We start from the raw sequence: 14,740 nt of genomic DNA, 5'->3' as shown, positions 1-14,740 counted from the left end.
ACAGAGTAAGACATACTGGAAAAAAACAAAAGATCCGATGGACTTAGTGAGGTGATAAAATGCAAATCACAGAGCAAAGCTACCAGACATCAAAACTCATTCACACCTCGAAGCTCTGCATGTTGCCACCAACCTTCCTATACCAACAGACATGATTGCTCCATCCTAATTATAATATTACACATAGAACTCGTCAGAATAATGCTGAACACCCACATTGTGTGAACTGTTTGTCATGATTACTTCACTTAACGCTACAGGAACATGGAGGTATGTTCCAATATCACCTTCATTTTACTGATGGATAAAGTGAAGCTCAAGAAACTTAGTTTAAGACAATATCTCCTGGGTGATAAATAGGAGTTCTGTGTGAATGCACATTCACATTAGCCTAGACCCCAATATTTTTGCACCCAATTCTGTATTCTTCAGCTTTTGTTGACTGTTTCTATCTCTAATGTTTCATTTATCTCACTGTGCACATACACATATACTTGTGGATTGCTGTACTGTGCTACCCCAAGCATTGAACTTGGAAGAATGGATACATGATTAACTGTAAATCGAATAGGATTAAAATCAATTCAAAATCATTGATGAAAAGCAGACACATAGATCAATGGAACTGAATAGAGAATCCAGAAGTGGACCCTCAACTTTATGGTCAACTAATATTCAACAAAGGAGGAAAGACTATCTACTGGAAAAAAGTCTTTTCAATAAATAGTGCTGGGAAAATTGGACATCCACATGCAGAAGAATGAAACTGGACCATTCTCTTACACCATACACAAAGATAAACTCAAAATGGATGAAAGATCTAAATGTGAGACAAGATTCCATCAAAATCCTAGAGAAGAACACAGGCAACATCCTTTTTGAACTTGGCCACAGTAACTCCTTGCAAGATACATCCATGAAGGCAAGAGAAACAAAAGCAAAAATGAACTATTGGGACTTCATCAAGATAAGAATCTTCTACACAGCAAAAGAAACAGTCAACAAAACTAAAAGACAACCTACAGAATGGGGGGAGAAGATATTTGCAAATGACATATCAGATAAAGGGCTAATATCCAAGATCTATAAAGAACTTATTAAACTCAACAGCAAAGAAACAAACAATCCAATCATGAAATGGGCAAAAGACATGAACAGAAATCTCACAGACGAAGACATAGACATGGCCAACAAACACATGAGAAAATGCTCTGCATCACTTGCCATCAGGGAAATACAAATCAAAACCACAATGAGATACCACCTTACACCAGTGAGAATGGGGAAAATTAACAAGGCGGGAAACCACAAATGTTGGAGAGGATGCGGAGAAAGGGGAACTCTCTTGTGCTGTTGGTGGGAATGTGCACTGGTACCGCCACTCTGGAAAACTGTGTGGAGGTTCCTCAAAGAGTTAAAAATAGACCTGCCCTATGACCCAGCAATTGCACTGTTGGGGATTTACCCCAAAGATACAGATGCAATGAAATGCTGGGACACCTGCACCCCGATGTTTATAGCAGCAATGGCCACAATAGCCAAACTGTGGAAGGAGCCTCGGTGTCCATCAAAACATGAATGGATAAAGAAGATGTGGTATATGCATACAATGGAATATTACTCAGCCATTAGAAACGACAAATGCCCATCATTTGCTTCGATGTGGATGGAACTAGAGGGTATTATGCTGAGTGAAATAAGTCAATCGGAGAAGGACAAACATTATATGGTCTCATTCATTTGGGGAATATAAAAAATAGTGAAAGGGAATAAAGGGGAAAGGAGAAAAAATGAGGGGGAAATATCAGAAAGGGAGACAGAACATGAGAGACTCCTGACTCTGGGAGACAAGCAAGGGATGGTGGAAAGGGAGGTGGGCAGGGGTGGGGGTGACTGGGTGACGGGCACTGAGGGGGGCACTTAATGGGATGAGCACCGGGTGTTATGCTATATGTTGGAATATTGAACTCCAATAAACATTTTTTTTAAAAAAATCATTGATTACATTAAGTTTGGGAGCCATTCTGAATGTGTCTAAAGCCTGGCTCTGTCAATAACCATGTGAACTTGAATACTCAGTTTATTTGTTTCCAAGTTACCTATTATATATATGGGTATAATAATTAATCAATCTAATAGGGATAATGAAAGGGTTGAATAAATACACATGAACATATCGAAGTGAAAGTTAGTAGTGGACTCAAAAGACCTGATTTAGGAGTCAACCCATTCTAGGCATTCAATCCAATCTTGGACAGTTCATTATCCCTTCCTGTGACTCGGTTTACTCATATACAAAAAGTAGAAGCTGGGAAGATGATCTGTGATGGACCTTCCTCTACAAAAGGTATAGACAGGTTATCGCTAAATTGCATTGTCATTCCCATGCTTAGACATGGAGAATATTCAAAAATAAATTATGGCAATAATAAAATAATGCTTATGGAACTTTCCTTTATTGATCATTTTGTTCTCCTCCTTCTTGTCGCCACCGAGAATCTCATGATTCTCAAATTCACATGCATGAAGAATAAATACAAAGGTGACTGATTTCATCCTGCTGGGACTAACCAACGCCCCAGAGCTGCAAATTCCTCTCTTTATAATGTTCATCTTCATTTACTTTGTCACTCTTATTGGGAACTGGGAATTATCATATAGATCTTGCTGGAATCTCATTTCCACACTCCCATGTCTTTTCCTCAGTAATCGGTCTCTGGTGATCTTTTTTTTTTTTAAATTTTTTATTGGTGTTCAATTTACTAACATACAGAATAACCCCCAGTGCCCGTCACCCATTCACTCCCACCCCCCGCCCTCCTCCCCTTCTACCACCCCTAGTTCGTTTCCCAGAGTTAGCAGTCTTTACATTCTGTCTCCCTTTCTGATATTTCCCACACATTTCTTCTCCCTTCCCTTATATTCCCTTTCACTATTATTTATATTCCCCAAATGAATGAGAACATATAATGTTTGTCCTTCGACTGACTTACTTCACTCAGCATAATACCCTCCAGTTCCATCCACGTTGAAGCAAATGGTGGGTATCTTCTGTTACTCCTCAACAGTCACTCCTAAGGTCATAGCTCAGCTCCTTATGGGAGATAAGGTCATCTCTACAATGCATGTGTTGTCAGATGTTCCTTTTTGGAATCTTTGCCACTGTGGAAAGTTACCTTTTAGCCTCAGTGGTCTATGACTGCTACACAGCAGTGTGTAAACACCATTGCACCACCGCCATGGAAACAGGTGTGTGTGCTTGTCTGATCAATAGGTTGCTATGTCTGTAGTTTTCTGATTGATTCTTTTGATGTAGGAGACACATTCCATTTCCCTTCTGTAAGTCCTCTCTCCTATCCATCACTTTCTGAGCTATTCCTGCAGTATGGCTCTCTCTCTCGTTCTGATAGACATGTCAGTGAGCTGGTTCTTGTCTTTGTAGCAATCTTTAACATCTTTCTTGCTCTCCTAGTTATCTTGATTTCCTACTTGCTCATATTTATCACCATCCTGGAGATGCCCTCAGTTGAGGACTGTATCCACCTGTGCCTCTCACCTCACTTCAGTGTCCATCTTCTATAGGGCAGTCATCTTCATGTACATACAGCCCACCTCCAGCCACTCTATGGACACAGACAAAATCGCATCTGTGTTCTATCCTATGATCATCCTCATGCTGAACCCGCTGGTCTATAGCCTGAGGAACAAAGAGGTCAAGAATGCTTTCAAGAAAGTTGTTGAGGAGGTAAAAATCATCTCTAAACTTCACCTCTCAGGGTTGTAGGATTCTCAGTGACCTAGTTTCATCTCTGTCAGATCTTCTCTATGCACTAACTCACAGTTTACAGCTCACAGTGCATTTAAATTACTGACATGAGGGGGTACTTGGGTGGCTTAGTTAGTTAAACATCTGCCTTCAGCTCAGGTGATGATCCCAGGGTCCTGGGATGGAGCCCTGCATTGGGCTTCTCATTCAGCAGGAGTCTGCTTCTCTCTCCCCCTCTGTCTGCCACTCCCTCTGCTTATGTTCTATTTCTCTCTATCAAATAAATAAATAAAATTTTTTAAAAATAAATTACTGATATGATACTTCCTTCTTCAAAACTGTCATTAAAAAAGAAGCTAGCATGTCCAATTGTGTAACATTTGGATGAGAATAGCCATGAGGACCTTAAATATTTATTAATCATGTTTATCATGAACCTTATTAATTATGTGTGACTTATTCACATGATCACATTTTCTCTACTGTGTGCCAATGCAAGTATATTTGTAAAACAGGGCTCAAACTCATAAAGACGAGTACATGCAAGGACTCCATATGTGCACATACACACAAAAGTGGGAAATCTACTAAAGGAAGTAGGTGGAGTATGGCTAGTTTTAATTTAAAAAGTTAAAATAATGGTGGATCAGAATATAAATTAATGTCTAACATTTTTTATTTATCTAGCAAAAAAAATTCTAAGTGTCCAAAAATGAAGATAAACATGAAAGAAAAACTTTTAAATCAAGATATATATTTTTTCTTGGCATATTTTCTCCGAGCTATATAACATCTTAAAGGAGTTAATATCGATGTCTTCAGTGAGTCATTTGGTACAAAAGTACAATCATGTAATAATTTTTTAAAGTGAGAAGAAAGGGTATTGATTGATAATAAAACAGAAAGACTATCAACTCTTCAGCTGTGTAAGATAAATGCACTAAGTAATGATCATATTATTTATTTTTTCTCCCTAGAAATACTATAAGATGGCTAGTGCTCTAGTGCTCCTTAGGGACTCTTTAGTTTCAGATGAGCTACAACATGTCCTTCCCACTCTCCTACTCCCTCCCTCCATGTCACTCACACTGAGTCCCCTGCTGTTCCTAGACAATCTCATCTCCCTGCCTCAGGATCTTTGTACTTGCTGCTGCCAGTGCTCAGAAAGCTCCCTCACCTCCCTCAGATCTTTACTTAAATGTTATTGTATCATAGTCACATCACCCCCCAAGTTTCCAACTTGCTTTACTCTTCATAGTCCTGATCACTCCTCAACTATTTCTGTTTACTTGCTTGTTAGCTTGTTTGTTCATTTATCCATCTACTTAGAATGCACATTGCATTGCACAAAGAGTGGCTTTGTCTTCTTTTCTAACAACTTCATTCCCAATAATTAAATTATGGCCTGTTTCATACTAATTCCTCAAAAAACATTTGTTAATTAATGAATAAATTAATTGTTTGAAAAAAAACTAATTGTTTGAGTCCAACAATAAATATATTTAAATCACTGATAACTATAGAGATTGCCCATTATATATTTCTTTTTTTTTTCAATCAATGAGCCATTTAATTGCTATCTGAAGAAGAGCATCCGTCCTTGTTTTGTTTTTCCAATATCATGTCTTTTTTTTTAATTGGAGTTAAATTTGCCAACATTTAGTATAACACCCAGTGCTCATCCCACCAACTGCCTCCCTCAGTGCCCATCACCCAGTCACCCCAACACCCCCCCCCCCGCCCACCTCCTTTCCACTTATATAATTCTTTAGAAAAGAACTCTAGAGCATTTCATGCGATGTGGTTGGTTTTTTCTATATTCTTTCACTCAGTATCTGAATTTCCCACTTTTGGACAAATAAATTTTTGGAAATTACACTATAAAGTGGATTACATCAAACCATCTTAACTCTTTTCTATTAGGAATTTCTCATTAAATGGAAAATAATACATGAAATAAATTCTATTTAGTACATCATCAAAAGACAAAATATGGGACTATAAGAAGTTTCTTGATTCAATTTGCAAAATTCTTTAATAAATAATGATTACTCATCTAACTCCAATGATTCTAAATATCCACTGAAAATGTAAGCAAGATTTATAACATTAAATGTAAACTATTTCAGTGTGCTAATAACTATGTGTTTTTTTAAGATTTTATTATTTATTTATTCATGAGACACACACAGAGAGAGAGAAAGAGAGAGAGAGAGAGGCAGGCAGACATACAGGCAGAAGGAGAAGCAGGCTCCATGCAGGAAGCCTGACGTGGGACTCGATCCTGGGTCTCCAGGATCAGGCCCTGGGCTGAAGGTGGCACTGAACTGCTGAGGCACCAGGGCTGCCCAATAACTATGTATTTTATTTGATTTTCAGATGAGTTCAATTTTATTATGAAGGTACACAAAGTGAGAGTCTCAAAGCCCTATCTCATTAGCTGCTCATACATTTACTCCATCATGCATATTGGGAAAATCTTAGAAACTGTGTAAAGCAAAGAATAATCGTGGACTAGATTGTAGAGTATACATTTAATGAGATTTGTATCCCCACCATCCAACCAAACCACTCAAAGTCATCTACCAACTTCCTATCACTATGGCCTATTGTCAGTACTTAGTCTTGATATTGCTTAACTTACCAGCAGCTCTGGCACTTGCATTCCCTCTTGATGAATTTCTCATCAACTGGTTTCCAGGACACCATTCCCCTTCTCTGGCTATGCATCTGTCTGATCTTTCATTGAGAAAAATCCAACTCTTGGTCCTTGAAATACTTCACTCCTCTCTGCCTACATTCTCTTACCTGTGTTCTCATTCCCATAGCCAAGTATCATCTACCTGCTGTAAACTCCAAATTTATACCTCCATTTTAATGCTAAGCCTTTCCTGGTGGTGTTGGAGAGGCATCTCAAGCTTCTTATGCTCCAGGTGAAATTCATGGCTTCTCCTCACCCATACCTCCTACTACCATGCCTTCCACATCTCACACAGTAGTCATCTTATCCTTCTAGTTTCTTAGGCAGCAAGGCTACCATTTTTCCTACCCTCCACATCCACTGTATCAGCAAATCACATCATCTCATTATTTCAAATACATTAAAAACAATCTGGCCAACTTGGAAGAATATAATACCACATATGATCTGGAAGAAACAAAAAACAGACAATTAAACAAATAAAATATAATTTCAGAGATTTATTTAAATCTATGAAGAAAAGAATAGATAAGGGATAAGCTATTTGAGATGGTGTGTTTGAGAAAGGGGCTTTTAAAGAGGCAATCTAAGGTCTAGGAAAAGAGGATCCACTAGGACAAAAACAAGCTGGAGACCCAGTTTTGGAGATAAAAGTAGCCTTTCAGCTTCAGGTACAAGTTGCGTGGTGGAATATAAGTTTTCATCAAAGAACATTCTTTTTTTCTTCCAGGTATTGAGATTTCAACTAAGTACACTGCCTTTTAAATAGGGTTTAAATCTTTAAATTGATTTTGTAGGTCTTTTTTGGGCTTATGACTGAATCCTTGTTAATGGAGTGTACTCAGAAGTCATGTGGACAATGACTATATAACTTTCTTGTAAAGAAATTATCTTTCCTTCAACTCATCTCTTCCTCCTTTCCTGCGGAGAGAATAGTTTTGATGAGGACAGACTTTCAACACCCTAGGAGATGGTAGAGAGAGATGAGGGGGACCTGGCCCTGAATGACCAAGACACACCATGTCCAGATAGTTCATTTTCACCTTGCTACATTATCTTCCACTGTTTGAGAATAAATTGCTGTTGTACTTAACCCACCATACTTCGGCTTTCTTTCTTTATAAAATGAGCAGTTTAACCTCATTTCTAATTGTGGTAGATTAACTATGGGCACAAATTCTTTGCAGCTGTTTTCCTCAAGAGATGTGGTCCTTCTTCATGCTTGCATTGGGGCCAGCCCTTTGACTCCATTGGCTAGTATTTGTGATAGAAAAAATGTTGTGTGACTTAGGAGTCTAGACTTCAAGAAATCCTTCAGTTTTACTTTCACATTGAAAATGCTAAGTGAGAAATCTGGTCCATCCTCTGGAGGATGGAAGACCATGTGAAAAAGATGTAGAGACTAACCAGAATCAACAGTTAGAAACGTGAATAGGGCCATCTTGAACCTTTCAGCCCAGCTGACTGTGCAGAAAATATACAACCTCATGAATGAGCCCATGTGAAAGCAGCAAAGGAACTACCCCATCAACCACAGAACTGTGAGAACTGTTGCATTAGGCATTGTGATATTTTGCTACACAACAATAGATAGCTGGTTAACTATGCAGCTTTTATAATCTCTCTAATTGATCTATGGGCCAAACAGAATCTTTAGCTTCTTGGTGACTTTCCTAAAAGCATTATTCACCTCTTTATTCCTTAGACTGTAGACAATAGGGTTCAACATGGGGACTATTATGGTATAGAACACAGATGCCATTTGGTCATTGTCCATAGAATGACTAGAACTAGGTTGTAAGTACATGAACATGACAGTTCCATAGAAGATGGTTACAGCAGTGAGGTGTGAGGCACAGGTGGAGAAGGCTTTCTTCCTTCCCTCAGCTGAGCGCATCCTCAGGATGGCAATGAAGATGAACAGATAGGAGGTCAAGATAACTATAAGAGCAAAACAGACATTGAAAGCTGCTAAGATAAAGAGCACAATCTCATTTAGGTAGATATCAGAGCAGGAAAGAGCTATAATTGGGGGAATATCACAGAAAAAGTGATGGACCACATTGGAATGACAGAAGGAGAGGCAAAAGGTGAATCCAGTGTGGATGGAAGATTCAATAAAGCCCCAGACATAGCAGCCTACTGCCATCTGAGCACACAAGCTGGTGGTCATAGTGGTGGCATAATGTAAGGGCTTACATACTGCTGCATGCCGATCATAAGCCATGACAGCGAGCAGGAAACAGTCTACACTGGCAAAAGCCACAAAGAAAAACATCTGAGCAACACATCCACCATAGGAGATGACTTTATCCCCTGTGAGAAGCCCAGCCATCACCTTGGGAGTAACAGCCGAGGAGTAAACACAGTCCACCAGAGACAGGTTACTGAGGAAGATATACATGGGAGTATGGAGACGAGAGTCCAACAGAATCAACATGATAATTCCGAGATTTCCAATGAGAGTAGTGAAATAAATGAGAGTGAATGTTATAAAGAGAGGGACTTGCAGTTCTGGGTTGTCAGTTAGCCCCAAGAGCATAAACTCATTCACCTCAGTGCTGTTCTCCATGGATAATATTTTGAAATTGTGGTTCACCTGTAAAAACCAGAAGGCAAAATGGATAAGTTAGTTATGCATGGAAAAGGACCCAGAGCTCACCCATGTCACCCAAATACATGAGTGCACCATGACACCATTACCACTGCAGGGTTCCCAGTAACCCCAAGACTGGCATCTTCTGACCTCCATCTTACAGTGTGTAAGGGTAAGCTTGTCAGTTCCTGACCTCACTGAGATATTCCAAATGACTCCTCAGTTATCTTCAAAATGGCTATTGCCTATTTTTATGTGGGTTGAAGGTTTCTGTGATTCTTATTTTATCCCCTTAGAAAAGAAGTATAAATATTCCTGCGCTTTAATTTCTTTGTCTGAAAAAAACTAAGTGGATATGGTGTTTCCTACTTTTACTATATTACAAGATTCTTACAGCAATTTAAGAAGGCACTTTGACTCCTTAATTTCTCTTTCTTCAGTCTCATTGTTAGTGTATAGAAATGCCACTGACTTCTGGGCATTGATTTTGTATCCTGCCACGCTACCGAATTGCTGTATGAGTTCTAGCAATCTTGGGGTGGAGACTTTTGGGTTTTCTATGTAGAGTATCATGTCATCGGCGAAGAGGGAGAGTTTGACTTCTTCTTTGCCAATTTGAATGCCTTTAATGTCTTTTTGTTGTCTGATTGCTGAGGCTAGGACTTCCAGTACTATGTTGAACCGCAGTGGTGAGAGTGGACATCCCTGTCTTGTTCCTGATCTTAGGGGAAAGGCTCCCAGTGCTTCCCCATTGAGAATGATATTTGCTGTGGGCTTTTCATAGATGGCTTTTAAGATGTCGAGGAATGTTCCCTCTATCCCTACACTCTGAAGAGTTTTGATCAGGAATGGATGCTGTATTTTGTCAAATGCTTTCTCTGCATCCAATGAGAGGATCATATGGTTCTTGGTTTTTCTCTTGCTGATATGATGAATCACATTGATTGTTTTACGGGTGTGGAACCAGCCTTGTGTCCCAGGGATAAATCCTACTTGGTCATGGTGAATAATTTTTTTAATGTACTGTTGGATCCTATTGGCCAGTATCTTGTTGAGAATTTTTGCATCCATGTTCATCAGGGATATTGGTCTGTAATTCTCCTTTTTGGTGGGGTCTTTGTCTGGTTTTGGAATTAAGGTGATGCTGGCCTCATAGAACGAATTTGGAAGTACTCCATCTCTTTCTATCTTTCCAAACAGCTTTAGGAGAATAGGTATGGTTTCTTCTTTAAACGTTTGATAAAATTCCCCTGGGAAGCCATCTGGCCCTGGACTCTTGTGTCTTGGGAGGTTTTTGATGACTGCTTCAATTTCCTCCCTGGTTATTGGCCTGTTCAGGTTTTCTATTTCTTCCTGTTCCAGTTTTGGTAGTTTGTGGCTTTCCAGGAATGCGTCCATTTCTTCTAGATTGCCTAATTTATTGGCGTATAGCTGTTCATAATATGTTTTTAAAATCGTTTGTATTTCCTTGGTGTTGGTAGTGATCTCTCCTTTCTCATTCATGATTTTATTAATTTGAGTCTTCTCTCTCTTCTTTTTAATAAGGCTGGCTAATGGTTTATCTATCTTGTTAATTCTTTCAAAGAACCAACTCCTGGTTTTGTTGATCTGTTCCACAGTTCTTCTGGTCTCGATTTCGTTGAGTTCTGCTCGAATCTTTATTAACTCCCTTCTTCTCTTGGGTGTAGGATCTATTTGCTGGAGTCAATCCCATTTACAATTGCACCCAAAAGCATAAGATACCTAGGAATAAACCTAACCAAAGATGTAAAGGATCTATACCCTCAAAACTATAGAACACTTCTGAAAGAAATTGAGGAAGACACAAAGAGATGGAAAAATATTCCATGCTCATGGATTGGCAGAATTAATATTGTGAAAATGTCAATGTTACCCAGGGCAATATACACGTTTAATACAATCCCTATCAAAATACCATGGACTTTCTTCAGAGAGTTAGAACAGATTATTTTAAGATTTGTGTGGAATCACAAAAGACCCCGAATAGCCAGGGGAATTTTAAAAAAGAAAACCATATCTGGGGGCATCACAATGCCAGATTTCAGGTTGTACTACAAAGCTGTGGTCATCAAGACAGTGTGGTACTGGCACAAAAACAGACACATAGATCAGTGGAACAGAATAGAGAATCCAGAAGTGGACCCTGAACTTTATGGGCAACTAATATTCGATAAAGGAGGAAAGACTATCCATTGGAAGAAAGACAGTCTCTTCAATAAATGGTGCTGGGAAAATTGGACATCCACATGCAGAAGAATGAAACTAGACCACTCTCTTTCACCATACACAAAGATAAACTCAAAATGGATGAAAGATCTAAATGTGAGACAAGATTCCATCAAAATCCTAGAGAAGAACACAGGCAACACCCTTTTTGAACTCGGCCATAGTAACTTCTTGCAAGATACATCCACGAAGGCAAAAGAAACAAAAGCAAAAATGAACTATTGGGACTTCATCAAGATAAGAAGCTTTTGGACTGGGGAGGAGCAAGATGGTGGAAGAGTAGGGTCTCCAAATCACCTGTCTCCACCAAACTACCTAGAAAACCTTCAAATTATCCTGAAAATCTATGAATTCGGCCTGAGATTTAAAGAGAGACCAGCTGGAATACTACAGTGAGAAGAGTTCGCGCATCTATCAAGGTAGGAAGACGGGGAAAAAGAAATAAAGGAACAAAGGCCTCCAAGGGGGAGGGGCCCCGTGAGGAGCCGGGCTGAGGCCGGGGCGAGTGTCCCCAGGACAGGAGAGCCCCGTCCCGGAGGAGCAGGAGCTGCACCGACCTTCCCGGGCGGAAAGGGGCTCGTGGGGAGTTGGAGCAGGACCCAGGAGGGCGAGGATGCCCTCGGGCTCCCCGGGACAGTAACAGACACCTGCGCCCCGGGAGAGTGCGCCGAGCTCCCTAAGGGCTGCAGCGCGCACGGCGGGACCCGGAGCAGCTCGGGGGGCTCGGGCGGCGGCTCCGCGGAGGGGGCTGCGCGGCCCCGGGAGCAGCTCGGAGGGGCTCGGGCAGAGGAAGAGGCTCCGTGCAGAGGGGGCTGCGCGGTTCCAGGAGCAGCTCGGAGGGGCTTGGGCGGCGGCTCCGCGGAGGGGGCTGCGCGGCCCGGGAGCGCGAATCCAACAGCGCAGGCTCCGGAGCACAGGGCGCCCGGACACAGCCCAGGATCCCGCCTCCCCCGGGACAGGCAGAGGCCGGGAGGGCCCAGGACAGCGAGGACGCTCCTGCCCCAGCTGAGCAGATCCGCGGCCCCGCCCGGAGCCTCCAGGCCCTGCAGACGGAGACCTCCGGAGTTCGTGCCGGAGCTGAATCCAGGTTTCCAGAGCTGCCCCGCCACTGGGGCTGTTCCTCCTGCGGCCTCACGGGGTAAACAACCCCCACTGAGCCCTGCACCAGGCAGGGGCACAGCAGCTCCCCCAACTGCTAACACCTGAAAACCAGCACAGCAGGCCCCTCCCCCAGAACACCAGCTGACGGACAACTTCCAGGAGAAGCCAAGGGACTTAAAGAACACAGAATCAGAAGATACTCCCCGGTGGTTCTTTTTTTGTTTGTTTGTTTGTTTTTGTTTTTGTTTTTGTTTTGTTTTGCTTTTTGATTTGTTTCCTTCCCCCACCCCCTTTTTTTTCTCCTTTCTTTTTCTTTCTCTTTTTCTTCTTTTTTTTTCGTTTTTCTTTTTCTTCCCTTTTTTTTTCTCTTTCTCTTTTCTTTCCTTCTTTCTCTCCTCTCTTTTTCTCTTTTTCCCAATACAACTTGCTTTTGGCCACTCTGCACTGAGCAAAATGACTAGAAGGAAAACCTCACCTCAAAAGAAAGAATCAGAAACAGTCCTCTCTCCCACAGAGTTACAAAATCTGGATTACAATTCAATGTCAGAAAGCCAATTCAGAAGCACTATTATACAGCTACTGGTGGCTCTAGAAAAAAGCATAAAGGACTCAAGAGACTTCATGACTGCAGAATTTAGAGCTAATCAGGCAGAAATTAAAAATCAATTGAATGAGATGCAATCCAAACTAGAAGTCCTAACGACGAGGGTTAACGAGGTGGAAGAACGAGTGAGTGACCTAGAAGACAAGTTGATAGCAAAGAGGGAAACTGAGGAAAAAAGAGCAAACAATTAAAAGACCATGAAGATAGATTAAGGGAAATAAACGACAGCCTGAGGAAGAAAAACCTACGTTTAATTGGGGTTGCCGAGGGCGCCGAAAGGGACAGAGGGCCAGAATATGTATTTGAACAAATTCTAGCTGAAAACTTTCCTAATCTGGGAAGGGAAACAGGCATTCAGATCCAGGAAATAGAGAGATCCCCCCCTAAAATCAATAAAAACCGTTCAACACCTCGACATTTAATTGTGAAGCTTGCAAATTCCAAAGATAAAGAGAAGATCCTTAAAGCAGCAAGAGACAAGAAATCCCTGACTTTTATGGGGAGGAGTATTAGGGTAACAGCAGACCTCTCCACAGAGACCTGGCAGGCCAGAAAGGGCTGGCAGGATATATTCAGGGTCCTAAATGAGAAGAACATGCAACCAAGAATACTTTATCCAGCAAGGCTCTCATTCAAAATGGAAGGAGAGATAAAGAGCTTCCAAGACAGGCAGCAACTAAAAGAATATGTGACCTCCAAACCAGCTCTGCAAGAAATTTTAAGGGGGACTCTTAAAATTCCCCTTTAAGAAGAAGTTCAGTGGAACAGTCCACAAAAACAAAGACTGAATAGATATCATGATGACACTAAACTCATATCTCTCAATAGTAACTCTGAATGTGAACGGGCTTAATGACCCCATCAAAAGGCGCAGGGTTTCAGACTGGATAAAAAAGCAGGACCCATCTATTTGCTGTCTACAAGAGACTCATTTTAGACAGAAGGACACCTACGGCCTGAAAATAAAAGGTTGGAGAACCATTTACCATTCGAATGGTCCTCAAAAGAAAGCAGGGGTAGCCATCCTTATATCAGATAAACTAAAATTTACCCCAAAGACTGTAGTGAGAGATGAAGAGGGACACTATATCATACTTAAAGGATCTATTCAACAAGAGGACTTAACAATCCTCAATATATATGCTCCGAATGTGGGAGCTGCCAAATATATAAATCAATTATTAACCAAAGTGAAGAAATACTTAGATAATAATACACTTATACTTGGTGACTTCAATCTAGCTCTTTCTATACTCGATAGGTCTTCTAAGCAAAACATCTCCAAAGAAACGAGAGCTTTAAATGATACACTGGACCAGATGGATTTCACAGATATCTACAGAACTTTACATCCAAACTCAACTGAATACACATTCTTCTCAAGCGCACATGGAACTTTCTCCAGAATAGACCACATATTGGGTCACAAATCGGGTCTGAACCGATACCAAAAGATTGGGATTGTCCCCTGCATATTCTCGGACCATAATGCCTTGAAATTAGAACTAAATCACAACAAGAAGTTTGGAAGGACCTCAAACACATGGAGGTTGAGGACCATCCTGCTAAAAGATAAAAGGGTCAACCAGGAAATTAAGGAAGAATTAAAAAGATTCATGGAAACTAATGAGAATGAAGATACAACCGTTCAAAATCTTTGGGATGCAGCAAAAGCAGTCCTAAGGGGGAAATACATCGCAATACAAGCATCCATTCAAAAACTGG

General features: G+C 40.9%; 1 protein-coding gene and 1 pseudogene across 1 annotated transcript; one reads left to right on the top strand and one right to left on the bottom strand.

Moving 5' to 3' along the window:
* Positions 1–3,037: 3,037 nt before the first annotated feature.
* LOC100686644 lies at positions 3,038–3,784 on the top strand (annotated as a pseudogene).
* A 4,316-nt stretch (positions 3,785–8,100) lies between these two features.
* On the bottom strand, positions 8,101–9,039 carry OR5B24 (olfactory receptor family 5 subfamily B member 24). Its single transcript, NM_001388584.1, has one exon. It carries the CDS (start codon positions 9,037–9,039, stop codon positions 8,101–8,103), a length of 939 nt encoding a protein of 312 aa, NP_001375513.1.
* Between the last annotated feature and the right edge of the window lie 5,701 nt (positions 9,040–14,740).

The sequence above is a fragment of the Canis lupus genome, chromosome 18 (assembly GCF_011100685.1).
Source record: "Canis lupus familiaris isolate Mischka breed German Shepherd chromosome 18, alternate assembly UU_Cfam_GSD_1.0, whole genome shotgun sequence".
Classification (NCBI taxonomy): Eukaryota; Metazoa; Chordata; class Mammalia; order Carnivora; family Canidae; genus Canis; species Canis lupus.
This window is presented reverse-complemented; position numbering and strand designations above follow the sequence as displayed.

Coding starts and splice junctions, on each gene's coding strand:
- OR5B24 (NM_001388584.1), bottom strand. CDS start 9,039: ATGGAGAACAGCACTGAGGTGAATGAGTTTATGCTCTTGGGGCTAACT.